The sequence below is a fragment of the Schistocerca nitens genome, chromosome 5 (assembly GCF_023898315.1).
Source record: "Schistocerca nitens isolate TAMUIC-IGC-003100 chromosome 5, iqSchNite1.1, whole genome shotgun sequence".
Classification (NCBI taxonomy): domain Eukaryota; kingdom Metazoa; phylum Arthropoda; class Insecta; order Orthoptera; family Acrididae; genus Schistocerca; species Schistocerca nitens.
Genome location: NC_064618.1, coordinates 847780843 through 847798024, shown reverse-complemented (window position 1 = coordinate 847798024; position 17182 = coordinate 847780843). Strand labels below are relative to the sequence as shown.

The 17182-nt window shown below is 38.3% G+C and overlaps 1 protein-coding gene across 1 annotated transcript in view; it reads left to right on the top strand.

The window, feature by feature from the left end:
• The window catches only part of LOC126260755 (titin), a 530053-nt gene that overhangs the window by 78762 nt on the left and 434109 nt on the right, over window positions 1-17182 (top strand). The window contains exons 6-15 of the mRNA XM_049958094.1: window positions 1961-2191; window positions 2806-2950; window positions 3089-3155; window positions 3679-3994; window positions 4102-4248; window positions 6174-6409; window positions 10125-10354; window positions 12828-12971; window positions 14939-15196; window positions 15856-15999. Coding sequence (XP_049814051.1) covers window positions 1961-2191; window positions 2806-2950; window positions 3089-3155; window positions 3679-3994; window positions 4102-4248; window positions 6174-6409; window positions 10125-10354; window positions 12828-12971; window positions 14939-15196; window positions 15856-15999 — 1918 coding nt within the window. The remainder of the gene's footprint in view (window positions 1-1960; window positions 2192-2805; window positions 2951-3088; window positions 3156-3678; window positions 3995-4101; window positions 4249-6173; window positions 6410-10124; window positions 10355-12827; window positions 12972-14938; window positions 15197-15855; window positions 16000-17182) is intronic.

The window sequence follows — 17182 nt, the reverse complement described above, 5'->3', positions numbered from 1 at the left end:
CCTTCTTCTGTGTGGATGCACACGCATTGCCCAAACTCTTACGGGACTCGGTCAGATTGTCTGCCACGAGTAGTGCGTGTAATTGGTAAGGGCACTACGAATGTTGTGTGTGGACATTAAGTTGAGAATGTGGGTCTCATGGGGAGCGTGCAAGGGATAAGTACCTGCAGTCGCACTATCCTCTGTGCCCTCGGCGGCTCAGACGGATAGAGCGTCTGCCGTGTAAGCAGGAGGTCCCGGTTTTGAGTCCCGATCGAGGCACACATTTTCAACTGTCCCCGTTGATGTATATCAATGCCGTTGGCAGCTTAGGGTCTCGATTTAATTATCATTTCATTCTAGAGAGCTGCATGGTCACCGTCGGTATCTGTTCTTTCGGACATGTCCAAAAGAACAGATACCATCTTCATATAGTTAAGGCTAACCGGCCGTCGACCTTCTTCTGTGTGGATGCACTGGCATTGCCCAGACTTGTACGGGACTCGGTCACATTGTCTGCTGTGAGTAATGAGTGTAATGGGCAGGGGCACTACGAATGTAGTGGTGTGGACATGTTGGGAATGTGGATCTCACGGGGAGCGTGCAAGGGAAAAGTCCCTGCAGACGCACTATCCTCTGTGCCCGCGGTGGCTCAGATGGATAGAGCGTCTGCCATGTTAGCAGGAGATCCCGGGTTCGAGTCCCGATTGGGGCACACATTTTCAACTGTCCCCGTTGATGTATATCAACGTCTGTCAGCAGCTTAGGGTCTTGATTTAATTATCATTTTGTGTGATGCTGCAATGTTAACCACTTAAATATGTTACCTAGAAAAATTACATTAATTATTATTTTATGTTGTGGTTTTTTCCATCAGTGAACTTGCAATAAGGATATCCGTTTCCAACCAGATAAAAAATGAAATAGCAAGTACCAGACCAAATGCTTTAGTTAAAGTCACAGTTTCATGTTTGTATTTCATAATTTCTCCTACAATAAAGGAGACCACCCACCAAATAGCAGAAGAACACACAAAAGAGAAGGAAAACTTGCTAGGTTTTGGAGTAAACACTGTAGTAGAGTGCGCATGCATGTGTGTGTGTGTATGTATTTACACACTAGCTCAACAAAGGATTTATTCTGAAAGCTAGCAAGTTTTCTTTCTCTTTTGTGTGTCCCTGTCGACATTTCAGTGCTTGTGCTATTCTTTGAGTGGTCTCCTTTACTACTAAATTATTTGCCTTGTACTGCAACTTTCCTAAATATTTTTGGTTTTCTCTTGTCCCTTTTATTTTGTTATAAATAGGCATATTACTGTCTTGATTCTCCTTTACCAGTTTCAAAATAAATAAATAAATCAGTAAATAAATAAGTAAATATGTGAACACAGTTTTCAAGCTTGTGGCATTGTGAAAGATGTGGTAACATGACTTATAAAACAAAATAAATTTCCCACGTGGAATGTTTCCCTCTATTATGGAAATAAATTGGAAGGTATTCTACTTTTAATTTTTGTGCTGCGGTAGTATTGTTAATTGTGTATGATGCAGAGGAACTGTAATACACATGGACTGTGATGAATATGGTACGCATTATATAATCAGCAATGTACTGAAGACATCTTTTGTGAGAATCAGAAAATTCCATTTGATTTCTTTTGTAAGAATTATTTGAAGTACTAGACAGTAGAGGAAGCTTTAAGTTGAGGGCAGCCAACGATATGTAACTAGGTTATGTGTTACTTATGATAACTTTTTTGACAGTTAATTACTTTCAAGAGGGAAAATTCGAGTACTGCCAATAGACACATTTAAAAATAAGACAATGTATCTTTGGCAGTACTGGAGTTTCACATTCTGAAGATAAATACTGGGCAGCCATGCTATCTCTTTGTAATTTTATTGTTTGTCAAGTGAAAAAATGTAAATTATTGTTCTTTATATGCATAACAATAACTTAAAAAATCTGCACTCATTCATAGGATTTTAAAGTGGACACATTTGAGTACCGGCTTCTCCGTGAAGTTGAGTTTCGTGAATCAATAACACGGCGCTTTGTTGGAGAAGTTGACAGAGAGATCAGTACAGTTATTGATCGATCACTGGGACCTGTTGCACCTCCACAAATAGCACAGAAACCACGAAATTCCAAACTCCAGGAAGGTACCACAGCGACATTCCAGGCTAAAGTTCCAGCCAACCCACGTCCAAGGGTAAGGATTCTTATTCATTCATGTAATAATGAGTATACATGGACTCATAAAGAACAAAATTTTTCAGTACAAACTACATCCAAATTTAGTCATACAATCTTTTACTTAACTGATTGCACGAAACAGATGTGAATGAGAGCTGAAAAACATGCTGCATTTTGAGATCAGGAATTTTCTCACCTGGCCTAAAAAACAAAAGGGAAATAATTCTACCATCCCATCCCTCATAGGGACATTACTAACTAATGCTTAAATAGTGAAATCCCTTTTCGCTCTTTTGTTGATTCGTGATTCCAAAAGTGTTTCTCAACTTTTGTTTTTGTGTATAAAATTATAATCTGGCAATGGAGCTACTTAGTAAGAGGGAGATTTTTCTATTATTGCATGGTTGAATAAAATGCAGATAAGGAATGCAAGCCTTGTTAAGATTTGTCAGGCAGTAATCGGTTCAGTGTTACCGAATTTTAATATGTTTTATTCTTCTGAAGTTTTTTCTTTGGCTGGAGAAAAATGGTTGTGTGATTGGTAGATTTACATTTTATGACTGGAAAAAAATGAAAGACGCATTTGTCTGTGTTGGTGAATTTTAATTACAGTCTATTTAAACATTTCAGATTACATGGTTTAAGAATGGACAGCGCATCACTCATTCCCAGAAGTATGAAAGTAGTTACTCAAACCAACAAGCTGTTCTTAAGATTAACTCTCTCCAGTCTGAAGATTCTGGACATTATACTCTCCTGGCGGAGAATCCTCAAGGTACTGCTGATGTAAAAAATACATAACACAAACTCATTATCTACAAGAATGCTGATTGTGTAGCCGTACAGAAATTTAATTTGGTTACCATCTTTCATGTTCCTGATCTTAAATTATAACTTTACTTCTTTCTTCCAGGATGTGTTGTATCATCTGCTTACTTAGCTGTTGAATCGTCTGCGACTCAAGATGGACTTGATCAGAGGTTTGTAGTAATGTTATGCCAGTTTTACATATAGCAGAACATAAAGTAAGACTTGTACACAGTTGAAAAGTTCTGCGAAATTTTACATTATATGTAATTTTCTAATTATCAGAAGGGACATTGCACTATCATTTTGGAAATAGAGTTTTTGTACTTGGCCCAGCATATGAAATTGTTTTCCATCTTACAACACGCAGTCTTAAATCTCTGGTAACAATATGTTTCACAGTAGTGAAAAATGAAAAACAATTGAATTAATATTCCTCCAAAGTTGACTGAGAATTTATCTTAATGTATTATTATCAGACTAGATGTGTATCTCATCCTAATGGCTCCTAAGTAGGATCAGTGATTTTGTTGACTTTTGTAGTAGTGTTTAATATGAAAAATCAGCTGACATTTTAAGAAGATTCATTTGGATACACTGAAAATATTTACTAAAATTTATTAAATATGTAGGAAGTGTTGTATCAAACTTAGTCTTTAAGTATAGCCACATAAAAATTTTTGTTCTTTGTTTCAGGGGAAGAGTTCCTCATACAGAACCTTCTGAGGGCACAGAGGCAGGGAAGGCTCTCGCACCTAACTTTGTGCGGGTTTGTAATGATCGTGATGTTACTGAGGGTAAAATGACACGTTTCGATTGCCGAGTGACTGGCCGACCTTACCCAGAAGTGGCGTGGTTCATCAATGGGCATCAAGTCAGTGATGATGCAACCCATAAGGTGTTGGTCAATGAATCAGGCAACCATGCTCTCATGATAACAAATGTGAGCATTTCAGATGCTGGAGTAATTACCTGTGTAGCCCGCAACAAGGCTGGAGAGACTTCCTTCCAGGTTGGTACCATCAATCTTTTAATAATTTCCAATATTTTGTGTTCAGTGCATATGTACATATATCATGTACATTTATATCAACAACTACATATTCAATTTTGTTCCAGTGCAATTTAAATGTAATAGAGAAAGAACAAGTTGTAGCCCCAAAATTTGTGGAACGATTCAGCACAGTACATGTGAAGGAGGGGGAGCCAGTGGTATTGAAAGCCCGAGCTGTTGGCACTCCCATCCCTCGCATTTCATGGCAAAAGGTAAGATACAATTCTCAAAACAGTGACTGTTCATTTCTAAATTAAAAAAGTGTTTATTAAAATTTTTTCAACTAAAGAACTATGACAACGTGTAATGCTGCTGAAAAAATGTCCGAAGGACAATGACACAACAAACTAAGATCATATAATGGAATACATACAGTGACCAAAATTCTAAATAGGAAAAAGTGATAGAGAACCAATAATGTCAGTTTAAATGTGAGGCACTGGATGGAGAGTTAGTAAAAAGAAGAAGAAACAGAGAAAAAGGGAAAGAAAGGTCGATCAAAAGTGAATATTGGTAGTTGTCGATGGAAGACAGGAGAGGAGAAGTGGGGGGAAGAGGATAAAATAACAACATTTATTCTTATAATTAATTTGTGTGAAACCCTCCATCATACTCCCATCCCTCCCACACACACATGCAAGGGAGGGTAAAAAAATTTAGTAACTATGATTCCAAAACTTCCTACCAGATTAAAACAATGTACTGGACTGAGACAAAAACCTGAATTATTACTTTTGATGGGCATTGCTCTTACTGACTGAGTCATCCAGGCATGACTCACGATCCACCCACACAGCTTTACTTCCACCAGTACCTCTCTGGTACCTTCCAAACTTCACAGAAGTTGTAGTACATATCTTGTGAAACTAGCACTTTGCTGGAAGAGGAGGAAAGGATGTAGCAGAGGAATCGCTTAAGTGCAGCCCAAGTGATACTTTCCAGAATGAATCTTTCATTCTGCAGCAGAGTGTGCAATATATTGCAACTTCCTGGTAGATTGAAACTGTGTACCGAACTGGTACCCGAACTCGGAACCTCCTTTTGTGGGTAATGCTCTTACTGACTCAGCTATTCAGGTATGATTCACCACCACCTACCCTCACTGCTTTACTTTCACCAATGCCTCACTGCAGCTGTGCCTAAACCACTTATTCACAACATCATTTCTTCCAGGAGTGCTATTCCCACAAGTTATGCGAGAGAACCTCTGTGGAGTTTGGAAAGTAGGAAACAAGTATTGACGGAAACAAAGCTATGAGGATGTGTCATGAATTGTGCCTCAGTTGCTCTGTCAGTTTGGGGATGTACCAACAAAAGACAAGGTTATGAGTATGTGTCCCAGTCTACCACAAAGTTTTATCTGCCAAGAAGTATCACTACAGTGCACATTCTGAAGCAGAGTAAAATATTAATTATGGAAAGAATGACTATATTCAAAAGAAGAATAATCACATCATTTCTTTTTGGAATCCATGTGCTTTCAAATAAATTTATGTACTCTTATCAGACACCTGGGCACAATGATAATGTTTTATATTTCTCATTTTACATTTTGTTCCTCAAGTTCTGCCACAATCTGACTGACATAAGAGATTATTTGATAGGACACATCCTGAGCCATCAAGGAATAGACAATTTGATAATGAAGGGAAAGGGAAGTGTGGGAGTGACGGGAGGGGGTAGCATTGTAGAGGGAGACCTAGCCGTGAATACAGCAAGTAGGCCCAGATGGATGGAGTTTACAATAATTATTCAGTGATCAAGAGGGTTGCACAGGATAGAGATTACCAAGGATACTTGCATCATCCCATTCTTCAGGCTGAAGACTGTAACAACAACTGAAGCATCATCTGTGAATGTGCCCAAATGAAAAAATGTAACTGATCTTTCTTTATAATTGTTTTAATGATTTTTCTTTCTGTCAAAAGTAATTACTTGTCACTGTCATAGAAATGACTGATAACTCTTTTATCAACACCCATGTATTTTATGTACTGCAGTATTAATTCAGGATATCCTGCAGGGCCAGCATTAATCATTCAGTTCAGACAAGGTAAATCTTCACTAACAGTTACTTGTAGAAGATAAAACGTGATTAAGGGCATTTTAAAAATTCAGCAAAAATTAATTTTTATAGGATGGGGTCCCCCTGGCGCCGGGACCTGATGTAAACATCCACACAGACGGTGGAGCCTCGACACTGGACATCCCGCGAGCCAAGGCGTCGGATGCGGCCTGGTACCAGTGCACCGCTCAGAACGTCGCAGGCTCCACCGCCACACGTGCTCGTCTCTTTGTCGAGACACCTAAGGGCGCCACACCTCCTCCCCGTCGTCTTAATTTACCACGACCGACGAAGGTCATTGAACCTGAGTAAGTATTGCTGAATGATTCCTTCACATAAAGCCCAACCATAAAACACAGTTATAACTATGGAAGAAGTATTTTACAGTATTTATAGAAAAAATACGACAAAATTTAGTGAAAAGATGCAAAATCAATATTAGATTTTTTTAAAATTCTGCGTCTACATCCCATTCCATTCTTTTACAGTGTTGTATGCTTCTTTTGTTTAGTTCATCTCCACGGCTCAGTGATAAAAATGACAGACTACAGATCCAAAGATATTGGGTTTGATTCCAATTCAGTTGTATAACTTTTATCTGTCACTCATGACTTCTTTCATCTCTGACAATGTTCGTTAATGTGAAAAATGCTGAGGTGCGCTGTGGTTTGGAGTCCACAATGAAGTGTAGGTCCCCTAAGACTGGCTGGATAAGTCCGTTCAAAGGTTGGATGGAGACAAAGGCAGCCACTTCCAATAAGACCATTTGTACCAAAGCTGTGTAGTGTTCAAACCATCATTTGGGTTGATAACAGATCTACCATATTAATTCATTTTTTGTGGAATTCGTTATTTCCCACATATGTCATCTATCAGTCGAGACACATTTTTGAGTGTGTCAGAAGTCATGGTTTCTTATTTATTTTCCCTCTGGTTGTTGATGGACTACACTCAGTTTCTTATAATTTGTTAGTCTGTTTCCCTTTATTTATGAGTGTTATTGTAACTCTTACTACAGCTTTAGTATTTACTTCTGTTTACATCCGCATGAATTTATTTTATTGTTAAGAAATGGCTTTGAGCACTATGGGACTTAACATCTGAGGTCATCAGTCCCCTAGAACTACTTAAACCTAACTAACCTAACAACATCACACACATCCATGCCCGAGGCAGGATTCGAACCTGCGACCATAGCGGTTGAGCGGTTCCAGACTGAAGCGCCTAGAACCATTCGGCCACACCGGCCAGCTATTGTTAAGGTGTGGCACCCACATACAGGAGGAATGTGGTTTGATCCTTTGCCAAGACATTCTTATTTGTCATCTTTCAAAACAGTAAACAGCAGCAGTTAGTTATCGTTTCAGTTCTAGCTTTATTAGAGGAGATCCAGATTTTGACTAGTAACTAGACATTATTGATGCTTAAAATACAAGAAGTACATTGGCAGAGCGTAGTATACAAAAATTACAACTCATGACATCCCCTATATTGCTTGCACTTTGAATTACATACCAGTATGTATATGTGCCCCAATATGTCTATGCCTGTTGTTTAGGCTCTTGTTACTATTCATTAAAGACTAAAGACTCTTTGCAGAGAACACACCAGTTGGCTGTGTGGCACCCTCTATATTAACTACATAATACATAACCTTGAAAGTAAAGCAGTTTAAAATTTACATAAGAATAAAATAAAATACAAGTAAAATTATTGATGTTGCTGTACTGACTTAGTGCCACATTTAACAGTTAACATTAGAAGATATAAAAAATTGCAGATTCATTCTTGTGAGCTAATTATTTTGTTAATGTTTAAAAACGTAGGTAAAATCAGTTCCATAAAATTTACAAACCTCTGGGAGGCACATGATATATGGCTGTGGCTATTGGAATTGATTTGCATATTTTTTTCTTTTATACTTTTTTTTAACTGTCACAACAAGGTATATAGCTTCTATTACTTACTGAATAGTTCATAGATGGTGCCAAACATCACCAAGATAGATCATTGGTGTGATTTGCCAGTCTGTAATGGATGTAGAGAGTACTGATCTCTGTGCTGTTTCATACAGATTTTTGATTATAAGTAAAATGAAATAAGATACTGAATTGCTGTTATTAGCAATGTACCTGCATCTAAATCAATATGACGTGGAAAGGGTTATGTAGGTTCAATATTATAACCATCATATTTGTACACTATTATGTCAGTGGCTGCTACATATTGGCAAGAAGTCAAGACATATTTTGTACCTCCTTGGTCACATTTTTCACTGCTTCCAGTTTACAAATAATTCATTCAAGGCTGCCATGGAGAGACTGAATATGGTTGTTCATTTACTTACAACAAAAAGCATAGGTTTCTGGGTAAGGGTGAGAAGGGAAGTTGCTCAACCTCCTAGAAGAGATGGAGGTCTTTTGCTGTCAGAAGAGTGTTAGAAGCAACCTGATTAATGATCAAGTCACTATGAAAAATGCTCATTTTTGGGAATTATTTGAAACCTGATTACATGGAAGCTGTGAAACATGTGACTCAGGGGATACAAAATAGTTCCTGATTTCTTGCCGATATGTAGTGACCGTTGATATGATACTGTATGAATATGATAGCTATAATGTTGAACCTACATAACTTTTTCCATGTTATATTGATTTAGATGCTTATACATTGTTAATAGCAGCAATTCAGTATTTTTTAATTGTACTTATAATTAAAAATCTGTATGAAATAGCACAGAGATCAATACCTTCTACATCCATTACAGATTGGCAAATCACACCAATGATCTATCTTGGTGATATTTGGCACCATCTATGAACTATTCAATAAGTGATAGAAGCTATATACCTCATTGTGACAATTAACAAAAGTATAAAAGAAAAAATATGCAAATCAATTCCAATGACCACAGCCATACATCATGTGCCTCCTAGCTGTTTGTAAATTTTGTGGAACTGATTTTACCTGTGCTGTTAAAGATTAAGAAAATAATTAGCTCAGAAGAGTGAATCTGGCATGTTTTATATCTTCTTATGTTAACTGTTAAATGTGACAGTAAGTCAGTACAGCAACATCAATAATTTTACTTGTATTTTATTTTATTTTATTCTTATGCAAATTTTAATTATAGCACATAACTGCCTTACTTTGAAGGTTATGTATTATGTAGTTAATGTAGGGGGTGCCACACAGCCAACTGATGTGTTCTATGCAAAGCCTATCTTCATTAGACAATAGTCTTTAATGAATAGTAACAAGAGCTTAAACAACAGGTGTAGACGCATTGGAGCACGTATACAACTCTGAAATACTAGTATGTAATTCAATGTACAAGGAGTATAGGTTATGTTATGAGTTGTTATTTCTGTATACTATGCTCTGACTATGTACGTATTGTATTTTTAGCATTGATAATGGCTAGTTACTGGCCAAAATCTGGATCTCCTCTAATAAAGCTAGAACTGAAATGATGACTGCTGTTCTTTACGATTTTGAATGTTATATCACAGATGTGGAGTGCATTCCACTTTCCTAATGGAAGATAATCTGATGTTGATTCTTAGTTATGTTTTTGTAGTTTCTCAAAATAATTTCAGACAATTGCTAGTATCTATCCTCAACAAGACCAAAGGCAATATTGTCCCCTGCCCTGTCATCTAATCTAACATCATTCATTATTTGCCATTCAAACTACACTCACTCTTTATTTTATTGCTGTCTCAATCTGCATGCTGAGCAGCCTGATAAAAAATTTAAGATATGCAATCATTATTTGTATTTGGGCATTGTAAAATTGTGTCATTGTCGACAGGCCACATGCATTTAACACATTTATCCTTTTACTGCAAAAATAAAGTTTTGTGTTTTTTCCTGAATGTAATGTAATTTTTCCATTTGGACCACATATGTATATATACCTTGTTGAAATATCATTATAGGTTTTATTATTGAATGCCATATATTTCTTTCTGAAAAAAATATATATGTTGGATTTCATAAGAAAAATCTTTGTGGTTGCAGACCAGAGCCAGGGCCTGAGGTAATCTATTTACGCCATGTGGAGCGTGCAAAGCCTCACATGCCTTTGCCAGAAGAAGAGCGTATCTACCCACCACCACAATTTATTATTCCACTGAACAATGCTCATCAGGTTGAGGGAGGACGTGTACATTTTGAGGCTCGCATTGAGCCTGTTGGTGACCCAAGCATGAAAGTTGAGTGGTTTGTGAATGGCAGACCTCTGGCTGCAAGTGAGTATACCAACTTCATGATAACTTTTACTTAATCTTATGACTTTCTTTGTAGAACTTGGAACCAGAATAAAATTATTTTAAATATAGGTTAGTGACACTATAAATGGAGTTCAACAATTATTATAGTCAGCTGTACACTTACAATAATTTTTAAAGCCAAGGATATTTTTCTCTTGGAATAAGGAGATGGAGGAAGATATAGGATATATGTGAACAAAAAAGTGAAAAAACTGGACTTAGGAATCTGAAGGAGTAAATATACAATGAATTTATAATGCAGGAATTGTGATATTTCCTGCAACAAATAGACAGAAAGAATAGTAATCCAGTAGAAATACATACATCAAAAAAAGTTTTGCTTCACCTCCGTTCCGAGAGTTCCGGAACCTGTACAGAAAATTGGAGTAGAGATCAACATAAACATCATTGCCGCCCTTTTTATTGCTCATGAAAGCCACACGTTGCATGTTGAACCACCATACAGCGAGACCTTCAGCCGTGGTGGTCCAGATTGCTGTACACACTGGTACCTTTAATACCCATTAGCATGTCCTCTTGCAGTGATGCTTGCCTGTATTCATCGTGGCATACTATCCACAAGTTCATCAAGGCATTGTTGGTCCAGATTGTCCCTCTCCTCACCGGCGTTTTGACGTAGACCCCTCAGAGTGGTTGGTGGGTCATGTTGTCCATAAACAGCCCTTATCAAGCTATTCCAGGCATGTTCGATATGATTCATGTCTGGACAACATGCTGGCCACTCTAGTCAAGCGATGTCATTATCCTGAAGGAAGTTGGGGCGGTTGGGTTTTTTGGGGAAACAGACCAAACAGCGAGGTCATTGGTCTCGTCGGATTAGGGAAGGACGTCAGCCGTGCCCTTTCAAGGGAACCATCCTGGCATTTGCCTGGAGCGATTTAGGGAAATCACAGAAAAACCTAAATCAGGATGGCCGGACACGGGATTGAACCGTTGTCCTCCCGAATCCTGAAGGAAGTCATTCACAAGATGTGCACGATGGGGGTGTGAAGTATCATCCATGAAGATGAATGCCTCGCCAATATGGTTGCACTATTGGTCGGAGGATGGAATTCACATATCGTACAGCCATTACGGTGCCTTCCATGACCACCAGCAGCTTACGTCGGCTCCACATAATGCCACCCCAAAACAGCAAGGAACCTCCACCTTGCTGCATTCACTGGACAGTGTGTCTAAGGGGTTCAGCCTGACTGGGTTGACCCCAAACACGTCTCCGATGATTGTCTGGTTGAAGGCATATGCAACACTCATCAGTGAAGATAATGAGATGCCAATTGTGAATGGTCCATTCGGCACGTTGTTGGGCCCATCTGTACTGCACTGCATGGTGTTGTGGTTGCAAAAATGGACCCCTCCATGGACATCGGGAGTGAACTTGCATGTCATGGAGCCTATTGCACACAATTTGAGTCATAACATGACATCCTGTGGCTGCACGGAAAGCAGTATTCAACATTGCGGCATTGCTGTCAAGGTTCCTCTGAGCAATAATCTGTAGGTAGCAGTCATCCTCTGCAGTAGTAGCCCTTGGGCGGCCTGAGCGAGGCATGTCATCGACAGTTTCTGTCTCTCTGTATCTCCTCCATGCCTGAACAACATTGCTTTCATTCACTCCGAGACGCCTGGACACTTTCTTTGTTGAGAGCCCTTCTTGGCACAAAGTAACAGTGCGGATGTGATAGAACTGCGGTATTGATCGTCTGAGCATGGTTGAACTACAGACAAAATGAGCCGTGTGCCTCCTTCCTGGTGGAATGACTGGAAGTGATCGGCTGTTGGACCCTCTCCATCTAATAGGTGCTGCTCATGCATGGTTGTTTACATCTTTGGGGGAGGGGGGGGGGTTTAGTGACGTCTCTGAACAATCAAAGGGACTGTGTCTGTGATACAATATCTGTCTTCAGGAGTTCTGGGAACCAGGGTGATGCAAAACGTTTTTTGATGTGTGTAAATGACACTGGTGGAATGCTAGAATATGTGAAACCCACAAATGCAGCTGCTGGCAAGGATAATTTTTATATTTACTTATGTTTATACTTATGATATTCTTGACGTTGCTCAGTCTAGGCCCTATGAATCTTCTAGTGTGACTTATTGCTCTTGATTCTTCCCTTATCTCAGCATATTTTTTTGGTACTACATTGACTTTTCTTTTTACAATCTTTCCCATTTTTTCTGCATTTTTCTTAGAGTCATTTTCTCCAGTCTTTTATAAAAGGAATGTTTGGTTTCAAAAGCCTAAGTACATCGTAATTTTTCTGTGGAGTTCCTCTGCATTGTGATGAACAATTTCTTGAAGTATGACCATTCTGCCTGCATAACTATTACATCATTCTTTATTTATTATTACATCACAGAATTATGTATTTTGAATGATTGAAAACAATTCTCACATATAGATAACCATACGTGTTATGTTTGATTTTAGGTTCTCGTGCTACAGCTACATTTCAGTTTGGTTTCATCGCACTTGACCTGATAAGCATTCAGCTGGAGGACAGTGGAGAATATGTTTGCCGTGTGTCAAGCAATTCGGGATCAGTTGAATCTCATGGTCTGCTGAGTGTAACAGGTGGGTCTGGGACAAAATACTTAGCAGGTTTTGTCAAATAAGTGAAGCTTTTTTCACAATATGTCATCTGAATTACTGCATACATGGTAATGTGAACATAAGACCGTAATTATCTGTAATTGTTTAAAACTGACTGACCGAGCATGAAAGATAATTAAAGAGAAAACTGCCTAACCACATCCGGTACTGATGCCAACTTCAAGCAGTTTGTGCTCTGTTTCTGAATAACCTGTAAGTAACCATTGATGAAATGGAAAACTATGTGCGTGTTAGTCATGGTTCTGCATATGTAATTGTGCATAACAGGCTCAGTTTTTGTGAAGTGTACATAAGATGAATGCCAAATTAAATCAGTAAAGAACACCAGAGCAATAATTTGAGAATCTGTCAGGACCTACAAGACCATCATGCTAATGTAGGAAAAACTTTACTGAAATCAATCATAACTGGAGATGAAATTTGGATTAATCACTTTGAAGCAAATAGCGAATGACATAGTGTGGAATATAAACTTCCTGAATTTTCAGCCAGAGAGATATGCAAGAATCAACCCTCTACAGGAAAAACATTTTGGAACTCAGTAGGGTTAGTTCTAGAACATTTCCTAGAATAGAGGTCATCAGAAGCCATTGTAAACAAAAGAAGATGTAGTCTAAAATTCAAGTTAAATGACAAGGTCAGGTGTTGGAATTTTTCTATACTTGCATGTCACTGTGATCCAAATATCGATCCCCTCTCTGTTCAAACTTTGGAACCCCCATTTCAGGGTGTGTGAACATCCTGCATTCAGTTCTGACCACACTGCATCAAGTTACATACATAGCTTGGTGCTCACCTGAAAACCTTTTTATCTCAGGATAATGGAAAACTTGTGAATAATATACCAGATGCACTGGACACCAGGATGACTATGTCCTGGAATAATGGCATTACAGATTTTCTGCTGTTGATCTAATAAACAAAAATTTAATGCAGATAATTGATGGCTGGCCCCTGTACATTTAGTCACTTATTAGTGGCTTATGAAAAGCTGTGTGCTAGTCACTAACAACAAGTCACATGAAATCTAGAGCAACAATTCCAGGTACTGCTTGTGAACTTCACAGGAATGAAAAGGTTCCTGAATGCTTATTGCAAAAAGATAACCCATTCAAAAGTGCTTGAAGAAATACAGCAACCAGTCAAAGCTGATTGGGTGCTGTAGCTCTTCAAGTAATTCGGTCCACAGGCATGGAGTTCAACTATCAGTAACATGGATAAATTTATATTCAGAAGCATAACTTTGAGCAAGATTCAAATGGTTCAAATGGCTCTGAGCACTATGGGACTTAACTTCTGAGGTCATTAGTCTTGTAGAACGTAGAACTACTTAAACCTAACTAACCTAAGGACATCACACACACCCATGCCCGAGGCAGGATCCAAACCTGCGACCGTAGCTGTCGCGCGGTTCCAGACTGAAGCGCCTAGAACCGCAGGGCCACCCCGGACGGCGAGCAAGATTCAGCACTTCAATTGTTTGGTGAATTAAATGTCAACAGCCCTTGTACATGATCCGTTTAAGGGTGTATATGCTTGAAATTGACAAACTGTTGAAATGGCAATCACAACTAATAAAGACAGTGATAGTATCATGATCAAAAATTCAGTAGTTGATTACATTCATTTTGACAATACACCAGTTTTCAGGAACCATTACATTAAAAATGCAGTTAATGTGAAATAATAAATAAAGTTGGACAAGGAATCATAATTTCAGCTTAGTAATATATTTTTCATACTTGTGTGACATTCTGAGACAGTCAGTATTCCGTAAGTATCTAATCCATTTGGTATTCCAAAGATTCTACACTGTATCTCATCAGTGTGGTTGAAATAATTCACAATATTTAGATTTCATTGGATGTTATATATTTTTATTAGTTTTTTAATAAGTATGTTTAGTAAGAGAGCTTAATTTTTTTCAGGCCGAGTTGGCATCGAACAATCTAGTCAGCACCCCGACAGCCTGCAATACATCCAACATTTGGAAGACTACTCACGCTATCAGCGTACAGAGAGTATAGAAGAAGTCTCGTCTCAACGGCCTAACTTCATTCGACCACTTCAGGAATTAGGAGAGCTACAAGAGGGCCGAAATGCCCACTTTGAAGGACAGCTCACTCCCGTCAGCGACCCCACTATGAGGGTGGAGTGGTTCAAGGACGGGAAACCGATCACAGCAAGTGCGTCATTCTTTTAACTCCATTACATGTTGGAAATATAGGAGTCTTTCTGTTTTGAGATCATATTTTGCTACTTGATATAGCCTTCTACCTCATATATGAAATTATGAAAACATAAAATTACAAGCAGACAGAATGGCAGACCATTAACCTTCATGATGCAAAATTCCAGCACTGCTAAGTGACACACATAAAAGTGCAGAATGTGTTCTAACTTTTGGAACTATTAGTTCCTCTATCAGGGAGGAAAGAAATAGTTTGGGGAATGTTAGAAGGAGGTGCGGGTCACTCAAATCCCAGGATGGCGAAGATTCACATGTTGTGAGGGTGAGAGAGACAAAGTGAAGGTGAATGCATCAGAGAGAGTTCAGAGGCTAATAATTATGCACAACACGGGACTGAAATTTAAATAACAAGGGTAAAGCAGAAGAAACAAATGAACAGATTTATAAATTTGAATTTGGTCCAGATATATTTTTATCTCTAAGTAATCATTATTATTAATGATGATACATATAGCAGTGTGTTAGGACACATATTTTCAGTGATACATATTTGTTGAGATAGGTACTATATACATATATTTTCATGAGAAAAATGTTTGTTATATTTTCTTAAAAGGTGCTTGTTATATGGTACTGATTTCTTGTACCTAACAGGTTCTCGCATTACCACCATCTTCAACTTCGGTTATGTCTCCTTAAATATATTGCACCTACGGGCTGAAGATGCTGGTACATACACCGTGCGAGCTGTGAACAGAACAGGCGAGGCTATTAGTTCTTCTACTCTCAAAGTTCAAGGTGAGTAAGTCTGAAGAGGCTATACAACAGAGAGATGTGTAGTTGAGATAGCATAGAAAAAAAGGTTTGGTAAATGATTACGGAGGAAATTGCGGTTAGAGGAGCATCTGAAATGGAAGTGTGGCTTGCTTTGAAATCCAAAACATTTGACTTTATTTGGGTTGGGGATCAATGGGCAGAGAAGTCTGTTTGTTTGGGTCTGGTTTATCATGTGGATGGTACTTCTTTGTTAATAAAACAATAAATCACCAAGACTGAATTATTGGAAGAAAAAGTAGTGAAAACTGCACAGCAGCTACATCTGAACAACAAAATTCTCTTGTCCTTAATTATCTTACGTTATTATGAACCTCAGAGAAAAATTGGATGTCTGAAAGTGTTGAGAAAGTATTGCAGATTCTCGCTTCCCCAAAATCTTATCATCTCAATATGCTCTTCTCTCAGTTACATTCCTCAGTGTGTCCTGCAAAACCACAAAGGAAAGTTTCCAGAACATGCATCCTTGTACATATTGCCCAGTGTACACAGTTGCTTCTAGGTACTCAGAAGCATACCTATAAATGCTTTATTTAACTTTTAGGAAGAAAATGAGGTCACATAGGACTGGATCTGACTGTAAGGTGGCTGAAGATGTATCTGGATTAGCTACTGCTGACAGACACAATTAATAATCAGCATTTTTAGCAGGGAAAGAGTAGTGTTGGCATTCCATTCTGTTATCTCTCCATAGTCTCAGCACATTTCAGTTTGTCAATGGACTTGTATTAGTAATGCTAAATGAAAGAGCTGTACTCAGTCATTATTGAAAATGCTGATTATTATTCATGTTTTCCTTCCACAAATGTGAATTGAAAACCACACTATATTAATTTGAGGTAGCTTAGTCAATTAGATATATAAAATAACAATTCTGGCAAGTTTTTGTTTTTAATGTCAACAAAAACATGATTTTATCTGTTGACGTTAGGAGGGGTATTGTACAAAATACCTTGAGAGCAGTTTTTTTTTTTTTTTGTACTGCGTACACCTTAAAAAATTGTCAGAGAAATGAGACCTGATGACTTTTGCGTGCATGTGTGTGTGTGTGTGTGTGTGTGTGTGTGTGTGTGTGTGTGTGTGTGTGTGTGAGAGAGAGAGAGAGAGAGAGAGAGAGAGATGGCAGGATAACATAGCAGGTGACACA